A 27,131-nucleotide genomic window follows, 5' to 3' on the forward strand; every position below is an offset into this window, starting at 1 on the left:
TCACTTATTCTATTTTTTTACTACATCTACATCCATTTTTTGGGATTTACTTAATAATTTACTGCTTGTGTTTACAAATTAATTCCATTCACTTTGATAAACAACAAGATTTTAAATGTATAAATACAGTTTTCACACTACACTAACTAAATATTATTTTAATAAAATAATTATTTGATGTGAATTTGACAAACAAATTTCTCACATATCGTTTGACTCGATAGGCTGGGAAACGAAAAAACAATCTGTTACGAGATATTCATGATTTTTACGAAAAAATCCATTTTTATTTTATAACTTCAAAGAGCTATAACTTTTTTGTCTGCTCATTTGTACTAAGTTAAGTCTGATTTAATTAAAGTATATGTGATTCAATTTATGACCTACCGTTTTGTAATGACTATATGCATTGACCTTCGATCTACCGCTCATATGTTTCTCAATGTTTTTCCTTCTCCTCTCTTCTATAAATTTCAAGATTTCTTGATCATCCATCAACATCTCAGTCATGAGGTAAAATTAAAAGAACTGTAGTTTGTTGTATAAAATATATTTCAAAATAATCACATAATGGTAATACAAAAATACGTAGTCACATATGTGAATAATATGTCAAAAACACTAGAAAATCTACATATAAGATAATACATTATAAAAAGCAAAAATACAACTTTTTCTTACACACGAATCGTACTTTAAGTACATGGAATAATAACTTTTTGTATAAGTATTAATTTTATATTTTTATAAAAATATTAAATATTTAGCCCTGGCAAAAATTGGTCCAAAAAATATATTAAGTATCACATAAAACGGCAGTTTTCACGCCATTGTGGCGTTCACGTTGTTCCATTTTTCTTTGTGCTGGTCAAATCCAAAGCCAGTGTCGTAGTTTCCCTTGGAAATGAACAATCTCTTGAAATGAGGGGTGCAATACAACAGCCCCTTATTGTAGGAATACGAATCCATTCTAAAAATAATAAAAATGGTATAGTAATCATAATTAAAGCATACTATGAAATTTAATGTTTAGGTGGGTATTTTCGTCTATTGTGCATATCAATTCACTTGCGTCTCTGTATAACTAGCGTTTATTTTCTGTGGCAAAAAGATTTTTTGTCTAATGCCATCTCTCTCTCTCACACACACACACACACACAACTAGCGTTTACAACCGATGCCAACCGAAGTTATCTACTTCTTTCAAGTGGTGTAGAAATGATAACAATAATAATTATATATTTACATTAACTCGTTCAGCCATAATCGTCTCGGCATAATTATATGAAATTTTTAAAAAATCATGTAGGTAGGAACATATTAGATTGAAATCCCTAACATTTATAAAGCTAACATTATACATGAAATGTGATTAATACTGACAACAAAAATATCTTATGCATCTTATATCTTTTAAGTACATTCATGAATTAATAATAGGTAATCCATTATCCATTCATTCACAATATTAAAAATTTGGACAAAAAAATAAGTTGAATACGTCTGAACATACTGAATCTTGTTTTACTTGCCAAATTCTAAACATTGCTGAATTTTAAGCTTGTCCTATATAGTCCAAAAAGTTCAATTCCAAACTGCTTAATACCAATTAATTCATGAAATCATATTGTTACGATAATTATCCTGGCCTAAAATAACCGTAAATATTATGACTAATGCTGTTCTGTTTTAGATTTTACGAGAGTATTCGATTAGCCGGCAGAAATTTACCTGAAGGGACCTTCCAGAAACGGTCGAGCCGATGTAAAAATACCCGTTTGCCTTACCGTTATAATTTCGCCGCTAATCGAGAAGGCTGTTCGATGATTCTAGCGTAAAGGCAATGGCATATATAACAATACATTTTATTTGGAAGGGGCAGTTAATTCTCAAGACGCGCTCGCGAATTTGTTACGTACGGATATATATAAATTATTGTCAGATAAGTTAATATAAATAAAGAAATAAATTAAATCCGTAAGTGTTATAAATATTGAACCTTTTAATAAATGCACAACAATATTAGTTATTTAAATAGATGTTTGAACTTTTAGAACTATTTTGCACAAACTTATTGGATTTGCACAAATTTCTGAACATTTTTTTATTCAAAACATTTAACGTGTATTCAAAACTTCGTTTAGCATCGACTATAAACGCTGGTAGTCGTGAATCGGTACTGGCTGCCCCGAGACGCTAGTAATCTCGTATATGACCTTCAGACACTATGTTGCGAGATTTCATCGTGTCAATTGTCAATATCAAATTTATTTTTAAATGTGACTTTTATGGTGACATAATTTTTCTATAAAACTCTGTAAAACCTGATAAAGAAGTAACCCGAGAGTATCACTAAATGTATCTATTAACGTCTATTTAAAAAAGCGTTGAAATAACAAATGGGATTTATTTACGTCTACAGCCTTTGAAACGTAACACTTATATAGGGAGCTGTGTTGCTTTTCAAATGCTGAATATTAGACTTTATACCTTATATTAGAATCTATTATATGACACTTCTTGTTTTTATTCAGACGAACGGTAAAAAAGCGTTGGCCCTTCTTCTAGTGTACTCCCAATGTTCTACTTAGTTCTGGTTTATAGATTCTGAAATTATGATTATAAGAATGAGGAAGTAAGACTACGCGAACAAATATCTTAAACGATTTTTGGAAGGAAAGAGCAAAGAGATCAGCAGTAATATTTACAAAAATTCTTCGAATGTGCTAATATACATTTGGCACTACTTCTTGTAATACATTCTGGTTAGTAATAGGCCTTTTCACAACGATGTAATATACTAAGGATGGAACATGTTGATATTTTCACATGTAGCTGATAAACGACGGAACTGAGGCCACATTACTAGCTGCAATAGGACTTTTTCTAGGAGAAGGTATACTACTTGTAAAATTGTACAGATCCGTCGCTAATAACCATTAGGTGGATGCGACTTTGTCTTTAAATAAATAAAAAAAAATGTATTCATTTTGGTAAATTAGTAAATTTGTTAAATTTTTAATATTTGCAGTCCATTGTTGTTGGAAGTATTGAATACCAATTGTATACACGAAACATTTAAAATGGTAGGTTGTACTGCATGTAATACAGCGAAAACACTGCAGAAAAAAAGATAAGATTACGTTTAATTTGTAAGTATTACCAATATGTAAGAAGTTAAGATTTACTTTTGCTGTCGTAATATAGTACACAAATTGACGGTTGAAATAAATATAAATACTTCACTTTTTCCATGTACTTACCTTAAAATACACGAACATTCCATGCATTTGAAACATTTCTTGTGGTAGGTGTGGCCATGGACAGATATTTTTTCTAGGGGATATACCTTTTCCCCGCAGCTCTCGCATAGGTCAGTAACACTTGGTAATTCCTTTGATAAAATAAAAAAAATTATTGAATTAACTTTTGTGAAATTTAAATTTTCTCAAAAAATGTATTTTTTAGTTGGGAACTAACCTCTTTAACTGATGGCTAAAAGAGAAAATCAATAAAGCCACCCCCCTTCAGCACTAGAAGAAGAATGAATCATAATTAAACACAACTTTTTATTTTCATATACTTTCTTGTCTTTTTCTGCTTCATAAGCTGGAACTCTCAGTCCTGAACTCTCAGTCCTGATCAATTTTGCGTTATCTAGTCGCAACCATTTGTCTAGTTTGTTAATTATCTTTATAGATTCATAACTATAATTCTCATCGCAATAATTGATACATTATATAAGTTTTTTAACAAATAAAACTTGTAAAAGTTCGCGGGTGTGATGGAAATTCCATCATTGATATCTTTTTTGAGAAGTTTTCCAAAAACGATAAGTGTAATTAACTAAAGTAAGAGTAACACTAACGTTAGTGTTTTATTGGATTAATTAATTTAGTTTGAAAATCAAAGCCTGGTCCTTTCAACTCTATTCTTTTTTTTGAGCCTTAAAGTCACTTACGGAGTCGAGCGCAGTAAAAGATCTAGTCACAAATTGAATCACATTATTTATGGTCAAATATATGGTCTCACTTGTACTACCAATGCCTCTTAGGTAATGTTAAAGATCCTCTTACATCTGATCTCCTGACGTTCAGAATAGTTTTCCTTAAAGTGCACCTATATTATATTTAAAAAGTAACATAGACTAAATTCTCAGAAAAAAAACTAATTTGGTATGCATATTTTAGTACCTGTGCTTTCCTGTACAATGGCATCATTTCAGATTTAGCTACTATTTTGTCATCTATTTATATAAACAATTGTGAACATGATCCGTATATCCTAAAACATTATGTATTACATTAATTTGCTAGGGGTTCGTTTATTACAATTAGAATAGTTTTGTCCAGTCAATTGTAAGTAAATAAAGAGATTTGGCATTATTACAGTGTGATTTTTGTAATAGTTAATAGTGAGTTATTTTATCAAATATGTAATCAACTTGTGATTATAGACCAGTCAAAAAATTAAAGTTAGACCATTTATCACGAAACGAAAAGAGTGTTACACTAAAAGTCTACAATTATTTTCGGTAACAGAAACTTTCTAATACCGTTGACAGTATAGTTAAAATGTCGTGTATGACATCTACAGCATGGAATATCGAAAGTCAACTACATCTCTCTTCAATCCTGACCCCACGGAGGGTATAGTAGTGTATCGTCCGTCACCAAAGATCTCTTTCTCTGCTCATTTCTTTTAACTCGTGCATAGGTCTTTTGCATATTACTGTAATTTGATTGATCCATCTTGTTGGGGATCTTCCTCGTGATCTTCGGCTTTCCATCTTTTCTATGTCTATTCTCAATAATAAGTCCAAAATATTTTATTTGTTGGAGATGGACTTTGCTGAATAGCCGTTGCTGACTATTGGCTCATTTAACATTGAACTATTCTATTGGAGAAGATTCTTCTACAATAGAACATTTCATTGTCGTCTATCTTTCTTTTTTCCGCTTGTGGTAAATTCCAAGATTCACATCCGTATGTCAGTAATGGGAATATTAAGCAGTTGATCAACGAGTTCGTGAAATTTGAGAGTCCTTCTATATTTTTGCCATCTTTCCTACGGCGACCTTTGCTAGATCACATCTACGTTTTATTTTTCCTGCAGTGACCCTGTGTTTGTGATCAATCGTCCCAGATATAAATATGAGCTCACAATCTCAAACCGGTCAATCGTGGTTATGTGTGGATGATTGTTATGTAGTCTATCCACTATCATGATCTTTGTCTTTGATATGTTTAACTACAGACCAAATATTTGAATTTCGTTTTCAACCGGTCGTATGAGATCAATTAACTCTTTTTGACTATTTGCAAGAAGTGCTGTATTGTCTGCATAACGTAGGTTGTTTATTTTTCGGCCATTTATTGAGATGGCCTTTTTCCATCATTCAAGTGCTCTTGTCATAATAGACTGCCCATAATATATTAAATAATTGTGGTTAAAATTAAATAATCCTTGTCTAGCACCTTATTCTGGATGGAATTCGTTTGAGAGTGTGTCAAACACTTTAACTGTTCTAGTAGTGTGTTTTTTCAACAGTCGAGACATATCATTAAAAACAAAATGCCGTCTATTGAACTGCTACATATTCACAGTTCTGCTCTACGGAATGGAAGCATGGACACTGACTGTTGCATCTATGAATCGGCTCGAAGCTTTCGAAATGTGGTGTTATAGGCGCATCTTACGTATATCCTGGGTTAACAGAGTTACTAATGTGGAGGTCCTGCGTAGAATGGGGAAAGAATGTGAAATTCTCATGACCGTCAAAACTAAAAAGTTGGAATATCTAGGACATGTAATGAGAAATCAAGAATGTTACGGCCTTCTCCGGCTGATTCTCCAAGGGAAAGTAAATGGTAAGAGAGGACCGGGAAGAAGACGCATTTCCTGGCTTCAAAATTTACGAAAGTGGTATAACACGACTACCACTGAACTGTTCCGCGCTGCAATAAATAAAGTAAAGATAGCCGTGATGATCGCCAACATCCGGAACGGATAGGCACTTTAAGAAGAAGAGTAGTGTGTTCGGATAGTTGTTATAAGCAAAATTAAGTGTTGTGGTATGCCTACTTCTTTTAATATCTGCCATAAGTGTTGTCATTTGATCCTGTCAAACGCTTTCCCTAGATTTTTCTATTATTTTTCTGGTGTTCAGAAGATGTTTTCGAGTACCTCTACCCTTGGTAAATCCAGTTTGCTCTCGGAGTATTTCTCTTTGTAAAAAAGGTTTTCAGTCTCTCATTGATTATGTGTAGCATTATTTGGCTGGCATATGAGATAATAGAGATGGTTCTACAGTCGTCGCAGTTATGGAAGCTGCCTTTTTTGCCATATTTTGTTACAGTGAAGCAATTTTATTCCGGTTTCTTCTGTAGCTTTGAGCATTTCTGCTATTATAATATTTGGACCTGGTGCTTTGTTATATTTGAGTTTACTGATTACCAGTCTTATTTCATTCTCGAATATGTTAGGTTCTTCTTCGATTTCTTCCTGAGTTTGGTGAATAAGTTCCAGGTGTTGATCACCTTCTCTGTTGCTCAATGTTCCTGTGTGAACTTCAACAGCTTAAGTTTTGGCTTTAAAGTCTCTTGTTATGTATTATATTTTTCTAAATAGATCTCTTGGCTAATTTTTTTGATCGTGGCTCTCAATTTCTTTGCATATATATTGTGACAGTATTGTTGTTTATCAGCCTTGCATCTGCGTTTGTCTCTCTCCGTTTATTGGGCGCGTTAAGTTTGAGCTTTACTTTAGCTACGAGGAGAGTATGATCTGATCCACATATCGCCCCGGGATATGATCTGACTGTTTGGATTGATGATCTCCAGCGAATATTAGTGAGGATGTAGTCAATTTGATTTCTAGACCTATCTCCAGGACTTTTCCAAGAATATGGTCGGCGTACATGGTGTTAAAATCGAGTATTCATACTAGAATAAACTCGATTAAGCGGTCTCCTATTTCGTTTATTTGACCTATATCAACTACATATAAAGTGTTAAAAGAAGAAAAATCGGCTGATATAACTTCACCCAAACTTCAAAATGAGCCAACTTGGATACAGCAAGGCAATGACATGCCTTCTTTCGTCATATCTAGCCAATACAAAGTTCAGGGTTCAGATAGGATACGTCCTGCCTGAAGTTGGTGTGCCGTAGGCGCGAGTACTGTCTCCCTTTCTATATACCATACATACAGCGGACCCATCAACCACCCCGCTAACTCGTCACACACTTATGAAATGTATTCTTTAAACGTGTCACTCATATACTTAATGAAATAAAACGTAGCACGCCTATGTTTTTTGGCTCTCGGAGATTAGTGTTCTGAGAATTTACTCTACCTGATTTTTAAAATACACGGTAATTTTTTTGGATCACCATAAAATTTTCTCCATTATATTAAATTAAAATAAAATGAAAACATATGAAGCCAAATGTATACCATGGTGCATGATGAGAACAGCTCCAGTGATAACAAAGTACAATTTAAGCGTTTGTGATGGTTGCATTTTGTTGATAAATGAAAACTCAATAGACATTAAAAAATTCAGTTTATTTCACTCAAAAATCAGTATAAATTGGCACAAATTACATAAATTAATTCTTTAAAATATCATAATCTCATAACCTAGAAAATTCTCAATCATATCAATAGACGTTCAGATTTTTTGGTTTGATTTCACAGTTGTTAACATCTAGATTTTTAAAAATTTTACCAAAATATCCAACAATTAGACTTTTTTTTAACATAAACGAGAACATACAACAAAATAATCTCTACCTACTATCAGTATATAATAATCACTTTAAAATATGAACTTTTTTTATTTAAAACAAGCGCTAGAATAGAAAAAACTTAATAAAATACCTAGATATTTAATATAAAAATGACCATCTAGAGTTACTGTTTTTTGTTAAATCTAAAGGTCCTATCTACATGTTTTTCAGTATTACAAACTTTCGCTAAAGGTTGTCGCGCACTTGCCAGAAACGGATCGCCAAGATGGGGATAGTTGCCGTCAAATATTTTTCACAATTGACAATAAATCTCAATAACTACAAGGCAATAGATTTGAGAAAAAATTACTCAATACCAATTTGTTGTAAAAAAACTGGTGGGTATAATTTTATTAGACGATGGTATTCTGTTTTTGCACGAATGTTTTGAGTTTAATGAAAATTCACCCAAAACACATCATAGGCGATAGTAGATTTGCGGAAAAAAATGAAAAGAAAATATTATGGCATTGGATACCTGACAGCGAACTTAAATCATGCAAAGTATACGGAATGAACTGTCGCGATTCACAACGGGCAAGTAAGTGACAACCTTTATACCAAGACCACCTTGTACTTTTCGAGTACTTTCTCACTACACCGCTAACAGGATTTAAAAGTCCTCAAAAATGTCCAATAAACGCGCTACAAAATACAAGGTGTCTTACTGTAAATTATACTAAATAGCATAGGGTGACATACAGCGAATTGAATGATCAACATTTCAAAAAGGTATCCAGTTTTTGAAGTTTTCGTATTGTATTTCTCCAGGTTTTAATGTGTTTGTTCCAGATTTCAAGTAAAATGATTTTATGTATATATTTTTATTTTTCTTCCCTTTCCTTATTTATCATTGTGGTAGGATAAAAAACATGCAACAAAGAATATTTTTCGGTTTAAGCATTGCAGGAGAATTAGGTGTTTTAAATCAACACTAGATGACATTAGTATCGATTATTTTATAGTATTAAACCATTTTTGAGAGGTATCTAAATCATATCGCTGTCTTTCACCCTTCTTAACAAAATTGTTATTTTTAACACAGTTTTTTCAGAGCATTTTTTAATTCTGCGTAATTGAAAGAAAACACAACGACAATAGTACAAAACATTTTATCTAAGCTAAATAATTAAACGTCAATTTCTCACTTGAGTTATGTTATTATATCAGAAGTTGAAACCATTTCTTCGATTCAATCAGATATGAATATTTCTGTATTTGCTACAGAGCAATTATGAGCAAAATGGAAAGAATTATTAATTTTGTTAGTGAACTGCAACGCAGGAAAATAAAAAGAGTCATGTAAAATCATATTATACATCCAAAAATCTTTAGGGAGTATTTGGACAGTATCGATTTTAAATAGGTAAAAACACATAAAATCGATAAAATTAAAATGATATAAAGTATGGATTTAATCGAAAATTTAAGTGACCGAAAAATAGGTGTATTTTGTACTTTCAATCATTAAACATCAAACATAGGTAGGTGGATGAGAATAAAAAATTGTACAGTTTATGAAAATATTAGCAAAGAAATTGGTTTCAAGGCTTCAAAAGTTTAATATTCATATATTAGTATTATGAAAAGTGTACATAGAGCTCAGTTATTAATACTTTCAAAATGATTTTGCCATACAAATATTTTTTAGAAGAGAAGAGAAAAGAAGAATCTTTTTAATTTACAATTCTGTAATTAAAAATCCAAAACGCGTTTAAATTGACAGCTTAATGCCATTTTGATAAATTTCATAGTGGGGATAAAGATTTTGTGGTATAAAGTATTGGTATAGTGCAGGTGAAAAAAGTGTTTTTATGGGCTTAAATTTAAAAATTTTTGCAATTATCAACCCTTTTCATAAAACTATGAAATTTTCCTAAAAACATATTAAAATGAAAACAAAAATGGACTAAAACTTGATGACTAAAAGTACTAGTTGAATAAAATCTGCAAAAAACAGATATTCATTGAGAGAAAAGGATTTCTAGGACTTCAAAATTTAAAGTAATTTTACTAGAGATGCATTAACATTAAAAATAAAGGTTACCAACTTTTTTCAAGGAAAATATGTATAGGAAATTTTAAAAAAATTAATAGGAAATAATACACAAACTTTAACCGAACTAAATTTTGGTAATCAAAATTATATCTATCGACGGCAAATGTATATACTAAAATATAGATAATTACTCCATGAATCAAAATGACACAAGCTGGTCCGCCTCTAAATAATAAAAATCTAAAACTGTAAATCCGTTTTCTTTTGGTACTAACAACTGAGTAAAAAACGTTAAAAATATATAAAAATATACTCAATACATCGGATAAAGTAATTTGATTGTGCAGAGTTACATTAATACATTCACAATTGATTTAAAATGACGTAACCCTATCCACAGCAAAAATGACATGCATAAATTGGTGAGATAATCGACAATTGAAATTGTTCGAGACGTCTACTGTCTACGGTAGTTCGAGAAGGAACCGTACGTGGCGCTGGCGCAACAAGAAGTACAGTTTAATGACAGTACAAAGTTTGTTTTTCATTAATTACTAGTAGATTCTTTAATACAATTAGGCTTAAAGTGTTTGGACGACTCCATTCAGTATTTTTCATTCACTGAAAAGGGAAAGTTTATGTAGTATGTCTAGTTTTTTTCTTCAAATGATTTGTACACAAACAATGTTAAATTTCAGTTCGTTTTTAAAAATTTTATTCTTATCAAAATAACCAAGTTACATATAAAGTATTTTCTATTTTAAATGGTCATTTGGTATCAGGAATGGGAAATTTCCAAAGAAATATTGATCAAAACAAAAACAAAAATTGCGCAGATCTAATGTAATCGTGTTTACTGTGTTGAATAAACAGCTCAACAGCCAAAACCGCGACTTGTGTAAGCTTAAGGAATTACAAATACATTTTATATGAATTATTTATTATGAATGCGGTAATGTTTTTGAAGTTGAAATGTTAGATGTTATTAGTAAAATATATAATTGAGATTTTGCTCTTTACGAAACTCGTTACTATTTCACGAGGTACGGGAGTATCTGACAATCTTTGCCGGAATTTATTATAAATTCACCAGCTTACCGTGGGGCAAAAATGAACTAGGAACAAACAAACAAATGTTCTCCCAACAAACAAACAAGGACTTCTCCCAAAACTGACTTGACAATAGGCACTAAAGCCTAACCAAAAACTACTAATATATATTAGGATATACAGTAAAGTCCTTTCCAAGTCATAATATGAAAAGGTGTACGCGGCCAAACGACTCCTTTATCTACAGTCTACAATGTCAGCAGTATATGAAACGCTACAGTAGTAAACACAAATGATAAGCCTAATAACCTAACTTAAAAAGAAATTAAAATTGAAATTCAAAGAAAATAGAGGATTTGTTTGAATTATAATCATAACAAACACCGGAAATTTTTAACATTGACTACAAAAATACAGGAACGAACCTAACGCACTAGCAAAGAAAACAAAAGGCAGGCACTGGCAAGTTTTCTTTTCAAAAATAGAAGTCCAATTATACAGACTGCCAAGGCAGATATGCAGATACATTAGAACACAGGAAAAACATAGCACAGAAACAAGTGAAGGGCCAAAAACAAACAAAATATATCTTGGTACAGATTGGACCAGTAGAAATAATGGCGAAAATCTAAGAATACTAATACAAAAAAAAATTATATGTCACACAATACCCCAAAAATTGCAGAGGAATAAACCAGGCCTGAAATATACCACAAAAATCATAAGTAAGAAAATTACCATCGAAGTTGAACAAGAAAGCTTCAGATCTGTAAGGTTCTATAATGATGCGGTTTTTGTCGTGGAGGCTATCATTAAAAAGTCATTGAAATATAATTTCTGTCTACTGTTGCTTTCTTTTTCTTCAAATTGTCGTTTTCATCACTGGAGATTAATAGCAATTATGACAAACTGTGTGGGATTTTATATATTACCAAAAGGCATTTGACACCATAGAACTTAGGTAACTCACCTATTATATAAACGAAAGATACAGTCAGATCTTATTAAAACAAATGAAAACATATATAGCAGAATAAACTAACTGAGCCTATACCGGTCTAGACAGGTATACGTCCACGAGACTCACGAAGTCCCCTTCTGTTTAACAACGTTGTGGACGAAAGTATCAACAATACTCGAAATATAAAGTCATAAATATACAATCTGGATCAATAAACGTCTACGAACAAATACAAGTGCCAAGAACTCTATGGCGACAGTCAGCTTAGTTATGACTTATTTTGCAGTTACAAGATCCAATACCATGAAAATAAAAATGAAAATGTGCGAAATAAAGATAATCAGAGATATCACACGAAAAACACTATGCTATGAGACAGACAATGCAATATAAAGATCTCAGGCAAGGTATAACCTACTAAACAAGCAAGGTATAAACATAAACCACTGGATACTAGACAGAAAAAGAGTAGTTTTACAGCCAACCTGAAGGTCATTGACCGGTTAAGATAGCTAGTGCGCATTTGTGTAGGTTGTTCTAACGGTGTTATTGTTATAGTTGTTATACACCACCAACAAGGACCAAGGATAATGGGATTATTTGCAGGAGGCATATGTTCAGCAGTGGACTCAAAACGGTCGATGATGATTGTTATAGTAATGTATTCTACTTTTTCATTAGTTTATTGATTGAAATATTGGATAACAAAAAGTGTAGTGGTGTGAAATCTAGCGTGAAAAACGTTCTACCATAATAAAGAGGAAGTATTATTGATTTCTAAAAGTTATTTCCATCTATTCAAGATTGCCAACACACTTAAACTAACTTTTTTACAAAACTTGACAATTATTTTCCATGAATACAAAAACAAATTGGGGAATTGCATGTTGCAAGAATGATAGTGTGTCTTCTTGTCTTTCATATAAAAATCTGTGTAAGTTTTTGCGACAAAGATGTTCTGGGTGAATATTGAGAGAAACTATTTTTTTTTTTCTAGTGAGCGAAAACAAGATAGATGAGTAAGTAAAGGCCTGGATTATACCAATGATGATAATGATTGCCTGTCGGACTGTAGAGGAGATTCTGATGTAGAAGACTTTCACTTATACCCTAATCGGCTAAGCACTCGATCTAACACTCTTCAAGCACAAATCTTGCTTCTAGATCAAGCTGAAATATTGTTTCAACATCAAACAAACCTGAATATCTTCAACTTTGGATTTTTCATGCAGCAGTGATTTCCATCACGTAGCGGTGATGAAGATTCTGACGATTCAGTTTTGGATCCAGATTATTCTACAGAAGAAATTTGTATTAAGAAGACAAAACCTACATACACTCCTCTAACAATGACTCAGAACCAAAAGTAAATAGCAACAATTATTCTGAAGCTATTTTCTGGAGTCATCTTACTGCAATTTACTATTTTTGTTGGAAATAAGCCACAATTTTACTTTAAAATTAGCTTTAATAAATCAAATCAAAATCAACGGCAATAGAAGAGTCAAATAAACTTATTTTAAAGTAAAATTGTGGCTTACCCCAAGAAAAAATAGTAAATTAAATAGTAAAAAGGACTATGTGGATGTTTCATCTCCAAAAAGTTGGAATTACACCTGTAATTCTTACTACTACATCCTGTACAAGCATTTTCATCATGAAAATCACCATTGCAAAGTAGCTCCCAAACAGCTTCAATACAGAAGCCAGTTAGCTGATCAACTTATAGGTTTATTCACATCAAGAAAGCGGCCTGGATCAAATCTTGGTTAAGTTGGCAAGTCATAAAGGCCAAATCTTATTGATGTGGGTTATCATCGACCAATGTGACAACGTAGATGTGATACCTGTGGTTCAAATAAGAAATAAGAGGACCAATCTCATTTATCAAAAATGTGATGTAGCATTATGCAAAGAATGTTTTCCATTATCATCAGAAATGAAGTATGAAACGTGTGTTTAGGTGTGAAGAGGTAACGGTAGAAACCATTACCAGTTATTTGCAGGTGATGGCAAATGCTCAAACGCCCACTGGCAGCAATATTTACCACCCCATAAAAGACAAATTTAAAGGTAATTTCCGTCTTTTTCTATAAGGTAACTTATTAACTTGTGTTTGATTTGACAGTGTTTAAAAATCTTCGTCTTAAAAAGAAAAAATGAGTCCTTCGCATTAAAGGGTTAAATTTCGAAAATACTTATGAATTTTGAATAAAAAAGAAAAAGTAAGTAGATTACTGATAAAAGTTTTCACAAAACACATGCGAACAGTTTTGATGATAATGAATTAATGCACTTATTATTAAACACTTGACGGATGTGAATGAATTGATAAAAAGCTACGACATTGATTTTTTTATTTACATGCTTAGTTTTATTGAAATAATCTTATATAAATTAACTGCCAGTTTTGCTCTCCCACTACCATATGAAGTAACAGTAACGCAGCTTATTAAACAGCAAAATGTTCAAATATAGTCCGAACAATATAGTCCAGGATATAACGGTAAAAATAGTAAAAAACTTTTTTTATATGCATCGATTTGCTTGTCATTTTGACAGTAGTTAAAAAATATCTCACAGATCAAAGTCTACCCTATGGCAATATGTGCTTTTTCCTCTGGGGGTGGTTACCACTAAAACTAGGGGGTGGAAAAAGTTTATCAAAAGAACCATGGCAATCGCTAGAATAAAAAATTTTAAGACAAAATTGTTCTTTATAGTTTTGTTCGAAAACTCAATATTTTTAGAGTTATTCGTGACTGAAAATTTACAAATTACACGTTAAAAAAGCATGTTTTTCGCGAATAACTACAAAAATTTAGATTTTATCGGGAAAACTTCTTGGATATAAAGTGAAGCTTATAAATCAAAGATATTTGGTTTTTACTCTTACCGTAAACTTAATATTAATAAAGTTACGGCTGTTTGAAAGTAGACTTTTATTATAGAATACAAAAATCCAAACATATGATGTTAAATAACCAGAAACCGGTAAGTTTTTTGTGGAAACCTTTAGAAGAAGATAGAACCTTTTTAAAAATCTATAGAAGCTATAACTAAAATAAAGTCTCCGTATATTTTTTGTGACGCAGAAAGAAACAAACTCACCTCCGCCAAAACTATTCGTTTTTGTTTATTAGCTTTGGATTGCTTAAACTATTGTTAATCTAAAAATTTTCTTTATTTATACACAAACATTATATTCTGGAAGTTTTAAAAGGTTTAGCTAAAAAAATCCGAGTTTAAAGTAAAGACACTATTTTTGAAATTTCTCAAAAAATCCCCTTTTTTTCGAAACATCTCAACAACTAAAATATATACAGAAAAAATGCAAGAATATAATAAAAATAGTTTTTTACGGAGGATTTTGATTTTTTTATTTCTATAGACCAAAAATTGAACGAGATATGATTGTTCAAAGGTTGTATACGCATGCGTCTAGCACCACCATCTTTCAAGTCCTTTCAGCGCAACTTTTTAAAACGAAAAACTTTATCATCAATACATCACTTTGTCGCTTTTAAAATAAAACAAGGGTAGCACTGAAAGGGCTTGACGATGGTGCTAAACGCATTCGAATACAACTTTTAAACAATCATATCTCGTTTAATTTCTGGTCTATAGAAATAAAAAAAAAACTCAAAATCTTCCGTAAAAAATTTTTTCTTAATTCTTGCATTTTTTCTGTACATATTTGAGTTGTTGAGTTATTTTGAAAAAGTGGGATTTTTTGAGAAATTCTTTAAAAAATCTTCGGATTTTTTTTTTAAACTAAACCTTTTAAACCAGTTAAACTTCCAAAATGTATTATTCGCGAAAAATAGGCTTTTTTGACATGGAATTTGTGAACTTTCAAACACGAATAACTCCAAAAATATTGAGTTTTCGAAAAAAAACTTTAAAGAACATTTTTGTCTTAAAATTCACTATTCTAGAGACTACCATGTTTTTTTTTTGATAAACTTTTTCCACCCCCGAGTTGGGGTGGTAACCAGCCCCAGTGGAAAAGTACATATTGGCATATGGTAGATTTTGATCTTTTAGGTCAAGAATTCAAGCAATTCCATGCATACAAAAATAATTCTGAGCAGAAAACCGTCATATGCTGGACTAATAGTCCCACTGCAGGATCACTACGTTCATAACGTAGTTCATCAAACTAACATTTTTACATACATTTAAACTTAGGAGAATACATTGATAATAGGATGCCAGTCTAAAAGTGGTCGCCAATATGTTTAATTCAATTAATAACTTAATTTTTGAACAAAAATTTTATTTCGTACATTTATTTTTTAAATAAAATACGCTGCTCGTGACATATGTTTTTTTATAACAAATTAAACGTAATTTCTTAACAAATAATAAAAGGTTGCCTGAGAAAAAATGGTCGCAAATTAGGCTTAGCAGCTATTGAAAACGTTAGGTATCAAAGATAAAATAAAATAGAGTTAGGGCGCAACGAGACTGGTTTGACAAATTGACAAAATGTATATTATTATATAACTATCGACGCATATCTTAAAAACTCACACAACTGTGTTGCGTTGCGCGATAGCTGTCTTTTATTTTATCTTTGATGTCTCGTGTTTTTAACAGCTGGCAACCCTAATTTTCTACCATTTTTTCTCAGGGAAACTTATCATCATATTAAGAAAAAAAAAATTAGCTTTAATTTGATATAAAAAACATGCATATACGTCATGAGTAGCGTATTTCATTGAAAAGATAAATAAACGAAATCAAATTTTTGTCAAAAATTAAATACCATTAATTGAATTAAAAATATTTGTGGCCACTTTTTAACTGGCAACCTATTATCAATGTATTCTCCTAACTTTAAACGTATGTAAAAATGTGAGTCTGATGAACTACGTTATGAAAGTAGTGATCTTGTAGTGGGATCTTAGGCTATTAAAGGTAATTACTAATAAAGGTAATGATATAAAAAAAAAGAAATATATATTTGGATTAAATATTGGTGAATCTCAGATATTATGAGATACATGAAACAACCGGATTTTTATATAAGAACACGATATTTGAGTTTGGGCTACACGGAACACTATACTAGGAAACATGCTGTTTCTAATGTCCAAAAGTTGTTTCCCTACTTTACTGTTTCCTTATTGTTCTGTCAATTATTATTCAAGTGGTGTATTTTTTATATGAGTTTTCTCTTAAAAACGAAAAACGAGTACAAATCATCGAACAATCTAAACGACCTCCACAAATACTTCTAAAAACGTTCATGCATCAAAGAACAAAACAAAATGTTATCTATTAGTGCACACAAATCAACAAAATGCAAACACCAAATACAATAAAATAAAAAGTTAAAAATATTAATTTCGGCGTGGTGATTTAATGTCAGTTTATGTTTTTTATGGGTTTTATTTAGTGCATAAGCAAATTAAGTGATGGTACGATGGATTCTCATTTAGTCAAAACAAAATACTAATATCTTTATTTAAGAACACATAATATTCAGGCCCGTGGACGTAAAAGCCAACTATTATTTTTCTAACCTTGAGGTAATTATGCAGAAACATTGTCAAGTTTTTGAGGATAACTCTACAGAACAAGATGACAGTCTGACCGTACAAAATCCGAGACATCGGAATAATTTTTAAAGAGTGTCTTTTTAAGTATTCTCGACGAAAATTATTGAGCTTTTGCATTCAGTCGAACAAAATTTGGAAAAAGTTAATCCACGCGTTTCTTGGAACAGACAAAGTTAGTGTTCGATAGAATCTTCTGAAATACTCTAACCATTTTGTTGTAGTCTGGGTCCCAATGCTGAAAATCGCTCCCTACCTACCCCCCCCCCCCCCCCCATATACTTTTTTTAAACTTCCAATAATGATATTTTCATATATGAAAATTTTAGTTTACTACTAAAAGGCAACATTATTAATTAGACGTTTCAAACAAACGGTCTTCACTTTTGTAAATATTTTCAACTATAAATAAATTATTGTTGTAGTACAGATCATGACCCACACAGATTTTAATTTGGTAGAAATTGGTGAGTTACAATTAAAGTTATATGTGATATTCTTTTCTTTTATTTTAAATACAGTTTACTTGCTTATTTCTTTTGTATTTCGTAATATACATACTCAAGTCGAAGGAGAGAAACCAGCGTTGTTCTACACTGAACCTATATATCCAGACTTCCTTTCTGATGGCCTCATATATTATATAGAGGTCATCGCATGTGCAGAAAGCAACAGTTAGTTCTTTAGATTACGTACAATTATTATAGTCTTCTTTTACTGTTTTCTACAGTAAAATATTCACATAACTAAATAGTATTTTGTTCTGAATGAATGAGAATGACCACGTTATTTTTGCGACGATGGAAAAAATGAGTATGGTTTTTCTAAAGGTTTGTCACGTGTTCTATATAATTGTCTACAAAAGATTCTTAGTCCAAAATATATAGGATATTCCTTAAAAACGACGAAAAAGAAAATTTTTGTTAAAATAAATATAGAAACTAAAATAATTAAAGGAAACCGTGTCTCCTATTTATCATTAATATTGTTATAAACCGACTAATAAGGTTAAAAAGGCTAGAAAAGTAACACAAAAAGGTCTAGTTCTAGGTTCTAGTATCAATTCTGCCATCAGTACTGATAGTTCTACTATCAATGGAATATATCTCTCTATCAGTGGAAACTGCACCTAGGGCTATTAAGAAACAACAGAGAACAGTATAGATCATGGGGCAATCTGAACATTTCCTGCTTTAACCGATAATATTATAAGGTTCCCACAAATGGATTTTTTTAGGCTGGTAAACTTGTTAAAGACTATGTTATTTCTCTTTTACTAGCGCAGTGAAAGTGCTTACAAAAGCGTTTTACCTATGGAATGTTTTAATGTATTAATTATAGCATCATCCTGCATATTCACCAGGTTTGGCTCCTCCTAACTTTTATCTATCCTAGATCATACGAAATTTGTGGCGAGCACACATTTTGGATCAAATAAAGTGCAGTGATAAATATATATTTTGAAGAGCTTCTACAATTTGTACATCCAGGGTCGGAATTTGCTTACTTGAGAAGTGTATTCAACCAAAGAATGAAGAAATTAAGGAATAAATTTATTTCTGAAATAGCAAAATTTTTTTTACTATTAAAAAAAACCATCTTTCAATATTACCCTCAGATCACAGGCAATAAAGACCTTTAGATGTTAAAGAAAATTCCAATGCAACAACCATCATAGTACAGCGACGGCTCGAGACTAGCGACAATGTTAGAAAACCGCCTAAAATCGCGTCGCTCAGTAAAAACGCACATATAACGTAGTAGAGCGATTCATCGTGCGGTTTTTAAGTGGGCACAAAGCTTAAGTGTATATCAGTTGCCAAGATGTTGTCGGATAGCGAAGTTGGAATTCTTCTTTCTAGTGAACCCCTTCTAGAGACGCTGTGCATCCAAGTAATAAAAGAACAACAAAATGTGGAGCCTAGAACTTGTAGACTAGTTAATTATATGATATTTATAAAATTTCTTCTAAATCTTCTAATCTTCTAAAATCCTTGAAAAATAATTATTATTTTTTTCGGAAAGTCGCTCACCACTAACAACCTTGTCTGGCGTTAAAGAAATACAATTTTAAATCTAGTAAAGTGGCTATGCTACAACGACGAACTCGTCGCTCCTCTATGTATGCACCAGTTTAAATAACATTGCCCAAAGTTAGTTGCGTTTCTAGTCTCAAACCTTTCGCTTAAGTTTTACACCCTAAGAGAACATCATACTGCGACATCTACTGTCCTCTTTTATATCCTCGTATAAATCCCAGTGATTATTTCAGCTGGTCAGACCTATTTATTTCAAATTATTGAGGTTATAATATGACTGTTGTGTTCGGTTTAAAGTGTCAATATGTTCTAGATATGAATATTCTCTAATATCTCTCTTGAATATTCTTTAATTTTGTACTACCGGGTCTTAAGATTCTTTCAAGCATGACAGAAAAAATAGAAGATTTTTATTGACAAAACATATAAAACACGGAACAAACCATATTATTTATTATTTTCCTTTCTTTTATAATAGTTTTGTTACAATTAAAAGTGAGATCGTATTTGAAAAACCATCCTCCCGCTACAAATGATCACTTACCACAAATCTATTGACTTTTACACGAGGTGTCCTTGTTTTGTCTGAGCTTGTCTCCCTCATTGATTCAAAACGTGCTCTTAACCTAAAAAAAAACATAATCAATTTAACATTCCTGTATATAACATAAGAATTTTCAACAATACTAAATCATATAAATGTACGCATTGTGTAATGTTTTGACTCAAAGGACCTGGAAAATTTCATTTTGATTTTCAATTAAATTACTGATTATGAGTAAATAATTTTTTATAATTCATAATTTCCTGTTCAATAAATTCTTAATCATTTTTTCTCATTTGGATTTATAAACGATTTAAACATATCTTAGGCATGTATGTAATAATACATTTATTACGGAATTCCATTACATGATGAGAACCAAACAAACATTGTTGATACAAATGCAAAACAGTTTCAATAATATTTTCTTAGATATTTAAACAACAGAATTTCTTTCTAAAACTGACAAATTTGGATAAAAAAAATATCACAGACAAGGTGCCACGGAGTCAATCAAACTCACCATGGAAAAAGAAAACAACAGGTCACTATTACCTTTTCTGAACGTGTTAATCTGGAGGATATAGAATATGTAACCAAAGTGTATACAAAAAGCCAACCCACACCAACAAATATTTAAATTATCACTCAAAACACAACATAAATATCAAAAAGGGAGTCATCAAATCACTATATGATAATGTAGTCTTCTTAATAAGACAAAACCCTGCTAACAAAGATCTTGAAAAAAAAAAATGATTATCCATTGTCATTTATAAACAACGAAATTCACAAGATTGCAGAAAGGAAACAACAAAACACCAAAAACGGCTCATAAGAAGAGAAGAATTGCTCATAAGAACAGATTTGAAGACACCAACAATACCATATGTGAAAAGCTTATCAGAAAAATTGTAAAAGGATAGGATATAAATACAACATCGCAACAATATTTAAAACAACCAACACACTGAGGTCTATTCAGTCCAAAACCAAACGAAACAACACACAGACGAGATTGAAGAACTGCATCTATAAAATAAATTGTAAATGCAACAATTTGTATGTGGGAAAAACCTCAAGACCAGTAAGTATTAGGACAAATGAGCATGAATCAGACATCAAAAACAGAACCTTTGACAGATCTCAGATATGCAAACATGCTTGGGACAACGAACACAGAGTACAATGGAACACCCTCAGAATGTCACTCAAAATATGTCTATTTGCCTACAAGATCGAGGACAATTAAGTCAACTGTCAATTTGGTTGCCACAATACGCCAATGAATAAACATTTGAAAGATAATAAAAATATATTATCCAATAATTCTAAAATTATAATTTTTTTTAAACGATTTCCAGATTTGAAATCGAAACGCAAAAAAATGTAATATGTAATTAAAGGAAAAGCATGAATTTCCTATTGGGCATCAAACTCATGTGACAAAATGGATTTACACACAGGATTTTGGCTGTATGTTGCTGATTCTGTTGTTTTTCTCATGTGGGGATGAAATTATATTCGCTCCGTGCGTGACCATGGTAGGGGTACCTTGAAACGATGCCAGGGTGCGTAGCGGCGAAATATGACAAAATTGGAATCATGGAATCTTTTTACGCATAAATTTTATCAAAAATGTGTGCAAATACATGTTGCGTATTTAATTCTGCTAATAATAGCAAAAATAGTAAGTGTAGTTTTTATAGGTTCCCAAAGATTACATATAAATTAGAGAAAAGAAAAAGATGAATCCGTGCTATTAATATGAAAAAGTAAATATCACATAACCTCATTTTTATGCAATTGAAATAGGAAACATTTAAATAATTTACCTTAAATGATATTTTATAAGGCTTCAAGCTAACTGCAGGGTGCCTGATGACTTTAGCTTTTATATCATACCTTTTACTACTACTGTTTTTAATTATAGGCTCTTTCACGTGAAAAACTTGATTTGCCAGTACTAGATTTTTCCCTTTCTTTTCCGTTTGGGGTTAAAAAGATATATTATGATAAATTTTGAGAAACCCAGTTTTTAATACTACATTTATTTTGTACATAAACTGAAAAAATGTAATTAAAAAGTTAATTATTAATAATTGTCAATTTCGCCTGTATTTAACAATGTCAAACATATGTCATATGTTTAACCTGAAAATTGTTAGGTCCAAAATAGTCAGATGAAGGCGGTAGGTGTCGCGTCAGTCACGCACGGAGCGAATACTGCATTTTCTTTACTGATTTATTAGAATATAAACACTATACACGTGGTTACATGAATTACTTTGCTCTTGTATACTGCGGAATGTGGAGAGAGTGAACTAAAACTTTTTGTGTGCAAGAGAAAAAATGCTAAGAGCGATGTGTTTCGTTAAGTTACTTTATTAAGATTGTGAGGGCGAGGAGGGGGAAGTAAATTTTTTGAAGAAGCGGAACCTATCTGAATCTCAAGAAGGAGTGGACTTTGACAACATAAGGCATTTAGACATATGGCAAGTTTCAGGGGTAGCGGCAATTTAATTTAAAATAATATAAATTTATAAGTTTAAAGCTGGTGTTCCAACAGTAATTCTAATTACAATTAAGTGTAATTTAATCCCATATAAATGGAATATTTATGCTTTATATTACCTATAATAGCTAATTCAAATAATTTTCAATTTGTCATTGTTTAAAAACTTACGATTTTGTTGATTCGACCTGGGATTCATCACCGTATTCTTCGATAACGTTAACACTTTGATTCTGCTCTTTTCTTATTTCTTGAGCTTCCCATTTTTCAAACTTGGCTCTGAGCTGTCTTGCTCTGGCTGCTTTTTGTGCCTAAAAACAACATATTAACTATCAGAAAATTATATAATCCGGTTAATATATAAATAATATAACCCGGGTACAAAATTAAAATTACGTCATTGATACTTTTTAAACATTTTAGTCAATGGCACGTGACGCTTAAAATATGATAAGTGACAAGTGACATTTAATACGTACAAATTTGAAACTGTGATAGTTGTTTTAAAAAGTTCTGTTATAGTCAGTTCATTCAGCTTAGGAATATTCTGGCAGATTCATTGTCGGGAATCTATTTCCATCTTTCTCAGAAATCGTTCATTGAAAAAATAAGAATAAGCAGGGATAATGTGAGTATATACTTATTAATTTTGATTAAAAATTTTCCATTTTTTTGACTATAAAATTTCAAAAATAAGCTTTTGTTTTAATTGATCCAGTTTTATTTTGTTAATAAACTGTGTTGAATATTTTTTTGGTTAAATATTGGCTAAAAGCAGATATGCTTGGATGTATAGTAATTTCCAGCCACTATCAGCCAGTCAAAATTTAACGTAGCTTATCATTACAAAATTTATTAGATAGTTGAGACTGGAATCAATCAGCAAACCGAGTATACTAAATGTTTCACTAGTAGAGAGGATACTTACTTCGATCAAATCTTCAGGTAATTTGTGGTTATCGGTTTGATCCTCTTCATCTTCTTCGTTTTCTTCCTCGGTAGCCGATCCTTCTTCGCTTTCACTTTCAGTTCTGGTAGGTTCTGGTGGTGGAGTGAATCGTTTCAATGGTTTAGGACCTACAAAACATAAGGTGAGTTGGTGTATCAACTTGTGGTGTCGAATCATGCGGGTTTGATTCCCATTGTAAACAAATATATTGAAAGGAGTATGTAAGAAAATATTTCCTAAAGTAGTTATATCCTTACTTTTCCAAACATAAAAGACTATATCGAAGATTACTGTACCTGCTGGTTCTGGGTCCTTGGAGAAGCTCTCCTCCATTTGTCTGAATTTGCTTAGCATCTTTGAAGCTGTGTGTGAAGCCTTAGCGACTTCCGAATCATCGACTGTCTCATCAGAACGAATAATTTCGGGATCATGGTAAATTTCACGGTCGGGAGTGTCAGACTAGAAAAGATTTTTAAGAGAGGTAAAGAAATGCAGTCTTCTTGTAGTTAAATGTTAGCAAAAATCACAATAAAGGCGTTTGTAAGTAGTTGTATATTTATAATAGTACGACTGCTTTTATCTTGCACAAATCATTTAACACTGTGTACAATATATTTAAAGATCACTTTTAAAATAGCCAGTACTGTATACATTTTCAAACTCAGTTACAAGAAACAAATATTAGATCAAACATTAACCGACCGTTGTTTAATAAATTTATGATAATATCGTTTTATAAAATTATCATCAGTAGTATTACAGTTCTAGTGGGTCGAAGTAATTGCAAATGAATCTCTAAAATGTTTAAACTAAGGCTCTACTAATGACAAACATACAAAAAAGAAATATCAAAGTATGGGAGCAATCATCTTTGATAAAGCGGTAAAGATTAAAACAGCCACATCATAAACACCGTACACATTGGTGGAATAATAATATACGATTTAAAAAATACAACGCTCTTTACTTCGTTAGTATTGCACAAAGAATAAATATTAATTGCAACACAATTTATTTGGTCTTAACAATTTATAATAAAATTAAAAAATTTAGGTATATATATGGAAATCCATGTTTAAACCATCAGAAATCACCAATTTTTTTTCTTCTAATTATTGCGATTAACCAAAGCGCAAAAATAACTTCACTCACGAGACTTGATCTTAATAAAAGTAAGAAACTATAGTTTACTTTCGAAATTGTAGACACTAAATTCCAAGAAATGGTGATGACGATTCTGAGTTATACTTGGTCTTCCAGTGGCGTACAAATTTTTTTTGTAAGAGTGAGTATACTTGTATTGAAGAATTTTTACAATTTATATGTACTACTATTCTCTCCCTAGCGCTAAGAAATTTCTAAACAAATATGTCGGATTGGCCATAATGCAACTGAATAATTTAGAGAGCGGATTATATGGACTAACAAAAAGTATGCATACAGTATGCTCAAATTAAATAAAATAATTAAATTTATCAGAATCAAATTTTCGTGAAGATGTGTAAGTGATGAAATTAGTACATCAATTATAAATTTTGGCGATACACCAGATCCCCTATTTTTCAGTTCTTTTTTTTAAATTAGCAATTAATATAATTCATCTTGAGTAAACGGATATAAAACCTTTTTTTTTTTTTGTTGAGTTACCTTTAACAACATTATGAAGTACACATGGGAGCTACAGCTGGGACAGGAACTGATGCTGTAAAAATATTTCTACAAGTTTCTTGTAGTTAGAATTCGTTTTATATGAGTCGTTTTATAATAACAGGTGATTCAGTGAAACGAACGATTTGGCAACGTTGCTGGCGAAAAAAATAAGGAGCTGCGGTCTTGCGACGTAAGCGTTGTGAATCTGGGGAGAGTAGGGAGTTTAGTTATGATGGAGAAGTGGTGTCGGGTGAACAAGGCGCATTTGCTATGAAAGCTATTACAAAAATGGTGAAATTTTTGTGCGTGTACAACGAGCGTTTCGTTTACACTACCAAATCCACCTAACAAGGCTATTTAGACATGGATTAGGGACTTTAAAAGTAGTGGTTCAACATCACAGAAAAGAGGTGGCAGTGCCAGAACTGCCCGCACACCACAGAATATTGAAACGGTGCGAAACTCATTACTCGCTAGTCCTCGAAGATTCCTGCGACGACGAAGCTTAAATCTGGGATTAAGCTATATCTCCAGTATCTTCTTCTTCTTAACATGCCATTCACCAAAGTGCGTAGGCGACTATCTCATTACTAGAATTCTGTTCTTGGCGGCGTGACACAGCTCGCCTGTATTGTGTATTCCTGTCCATTCTTTAATATTCCTTAACCAGGATAATTGTTTGCGGCCGGCTCCTCTCCTACCTTCGATCTTCCCTTGTAGGATTAACTGTGGTATTTCATATTTTGCTCCTCTCAATATGTGCCCAAGGTAACCAATCTTGCGTTTTTTAATTAATTCAAAGAGTTCTCTTTCCACTCCAGATCTCCAGTATCATTCATATAAAAAACACATAACGTTTCAACAGGATGGTGCAACATGTCACACATCAAGAGTGTCAATGAATTTACTAAGAAGATCGCCACCCGGTTGTCTTAAGAGTAAAAATGGCGATATTCCCTGGCCACCTCGTAGTCCGGACCTCTCCGACAACTTTCTATGGGGGTATCCTAAGTCGAAAATGCTTCAAAGTAACCCTCAAGAACTATCGTGGCTTTGAAAGAATGGATACGCGAAGAAATGAAAGCAATATCTCAAGAAATGTTCATAAAAGAGAAAACTCAATGTTTTTATAGAGTTCTGACAAATATGGAAGAGGAAAATAGTCGAAAGAAATTTTTTTGCAAGGTGAAAAAACTGTTATATAAAACGTGTATTGTGGACTCCGTGAAAGGAATGAAAATATGTTGGTCAATGACGTAACTATATGTAGTGATTTGACTAAAGTGTCCACAAGAAGTGTTCAAAGAATTTTAAAATAATTCAGACAACGTGAAGGCAAGTCCCATACGTCTGTTGAAAAAATTGAAACTAGAGCAAGAAAACGTATTCAGCTTGAAGAGGATATTAAGTACGCTATTCGGAGAAACTTCCATGCTTTCTTAAAATAAAAGTTACAGCCGAAATAGACTTCGACGATTTGATACCTAAAATATCACGACGTATATTGTTGCGAATAGTAAGGCAAATGAACATTAAATATATGAAAAAAAGTACGAACAGTATTCGTATAGAAACACAAGATACTATTTTGCGACGGAGAAATTACCTGAAAAAATTTAAGACGTGAAGGAAGAAATATCCTATTTGGACTATTTAGACGAAACTTAGCTAAATTAAGGCCATACTGTCTCAAAAGTGTGGCAAGATTTTGAAGTTAGAAACCGTCGACAAACCTTTATTGAAGGGTTATCATCGGGTCTGAAAACACCAGCAGGCAAAATACGAAGACTAATTTAACACACATAGGCAGCGATTCGGTTTTTTGGATAACGACTTCAAGAAGACCAATGACTATCATGAAGGTTGGTTTTCCAAGATTTTATTAAACCTTGAACCAAATTCTGTCCTCCTTATGGAAGCTGCATCTTACCATAGTCGACAATTGATACCATCAGACTCCAATTGTCCAATAGGCTCCAATAGTTCTAATAGGCTCAAATAAAAAATCAGGTAGCGAGAGAAAACTTAACTTTCAAAACATAAATTTGTTAAAAACACTTTTTTTT

The 27,131-nt window shown here is 31.9% G+C and overlaps 1 protein-coding gene across 14 annotated transcripts in view; it reads right to left on the reverse strand.

Moving 5' to 3' along the window:
• Positions 1–534: 534 nt before the first annotated feature.
• LOC140436668 (uncharacterized) overlaps positions 535–27,131 on the reverse strand; it is a 411,170-nt gene continuing 384,573 nt past the window's right edge. For 13 of the 14 annotated variants that reach the window (XM_072525693.1, XM_072525691.1, XM_072525692.1 and 10 more), the window contains 6 exons: positions 23,712–23,874; positions 23,395–23,543; positions 22,638–22,777; positions 19,952–20,033; positions 3,264–3,394; positions 535–970 (listed from right to left, as the gene is read on the reverse strand). In XM_072525693.1, coding sequence (XP_072381794.1) covers positions 823–970; positions 3,264–3,394; positions 19,952–20,033; positions 22,638–22,777; positions 23,395–23,543; positions 23,712–23,874 — 813 coding nt within the window. In that variant the 3' untranslated portion in view covers positions 535–822. Of the gene's footprint in view, positions 971–3,263; positions 3,395–7,551; positions 10,415–19,951; positions 20,034–22,637; positions 22,778–23,394; positions 23,544–23,711; positions 23,875–27,131 lie in introns of those variants that run through there. The other variant, XM_072525698.1, reaches the window with a different exon arrangement.

The sequence above is a fragment of the Diabrotica undecimpunctata genome, chromosome 3, assembly GCF_040954645.1.
Source record: "Diabrotica undecimpunctata isolate CICGRU chromosome 3, icDiaUnde3, whole genome shotgun sequence".
NCBI classification, from domain to species: domain Eukaryota; kingdom Metazoa; phylum Arthropoda; class Insecta; order Coleoptera; family Chrysomelidae; genus Diabrotica; species Diabrotica undecimpunctata.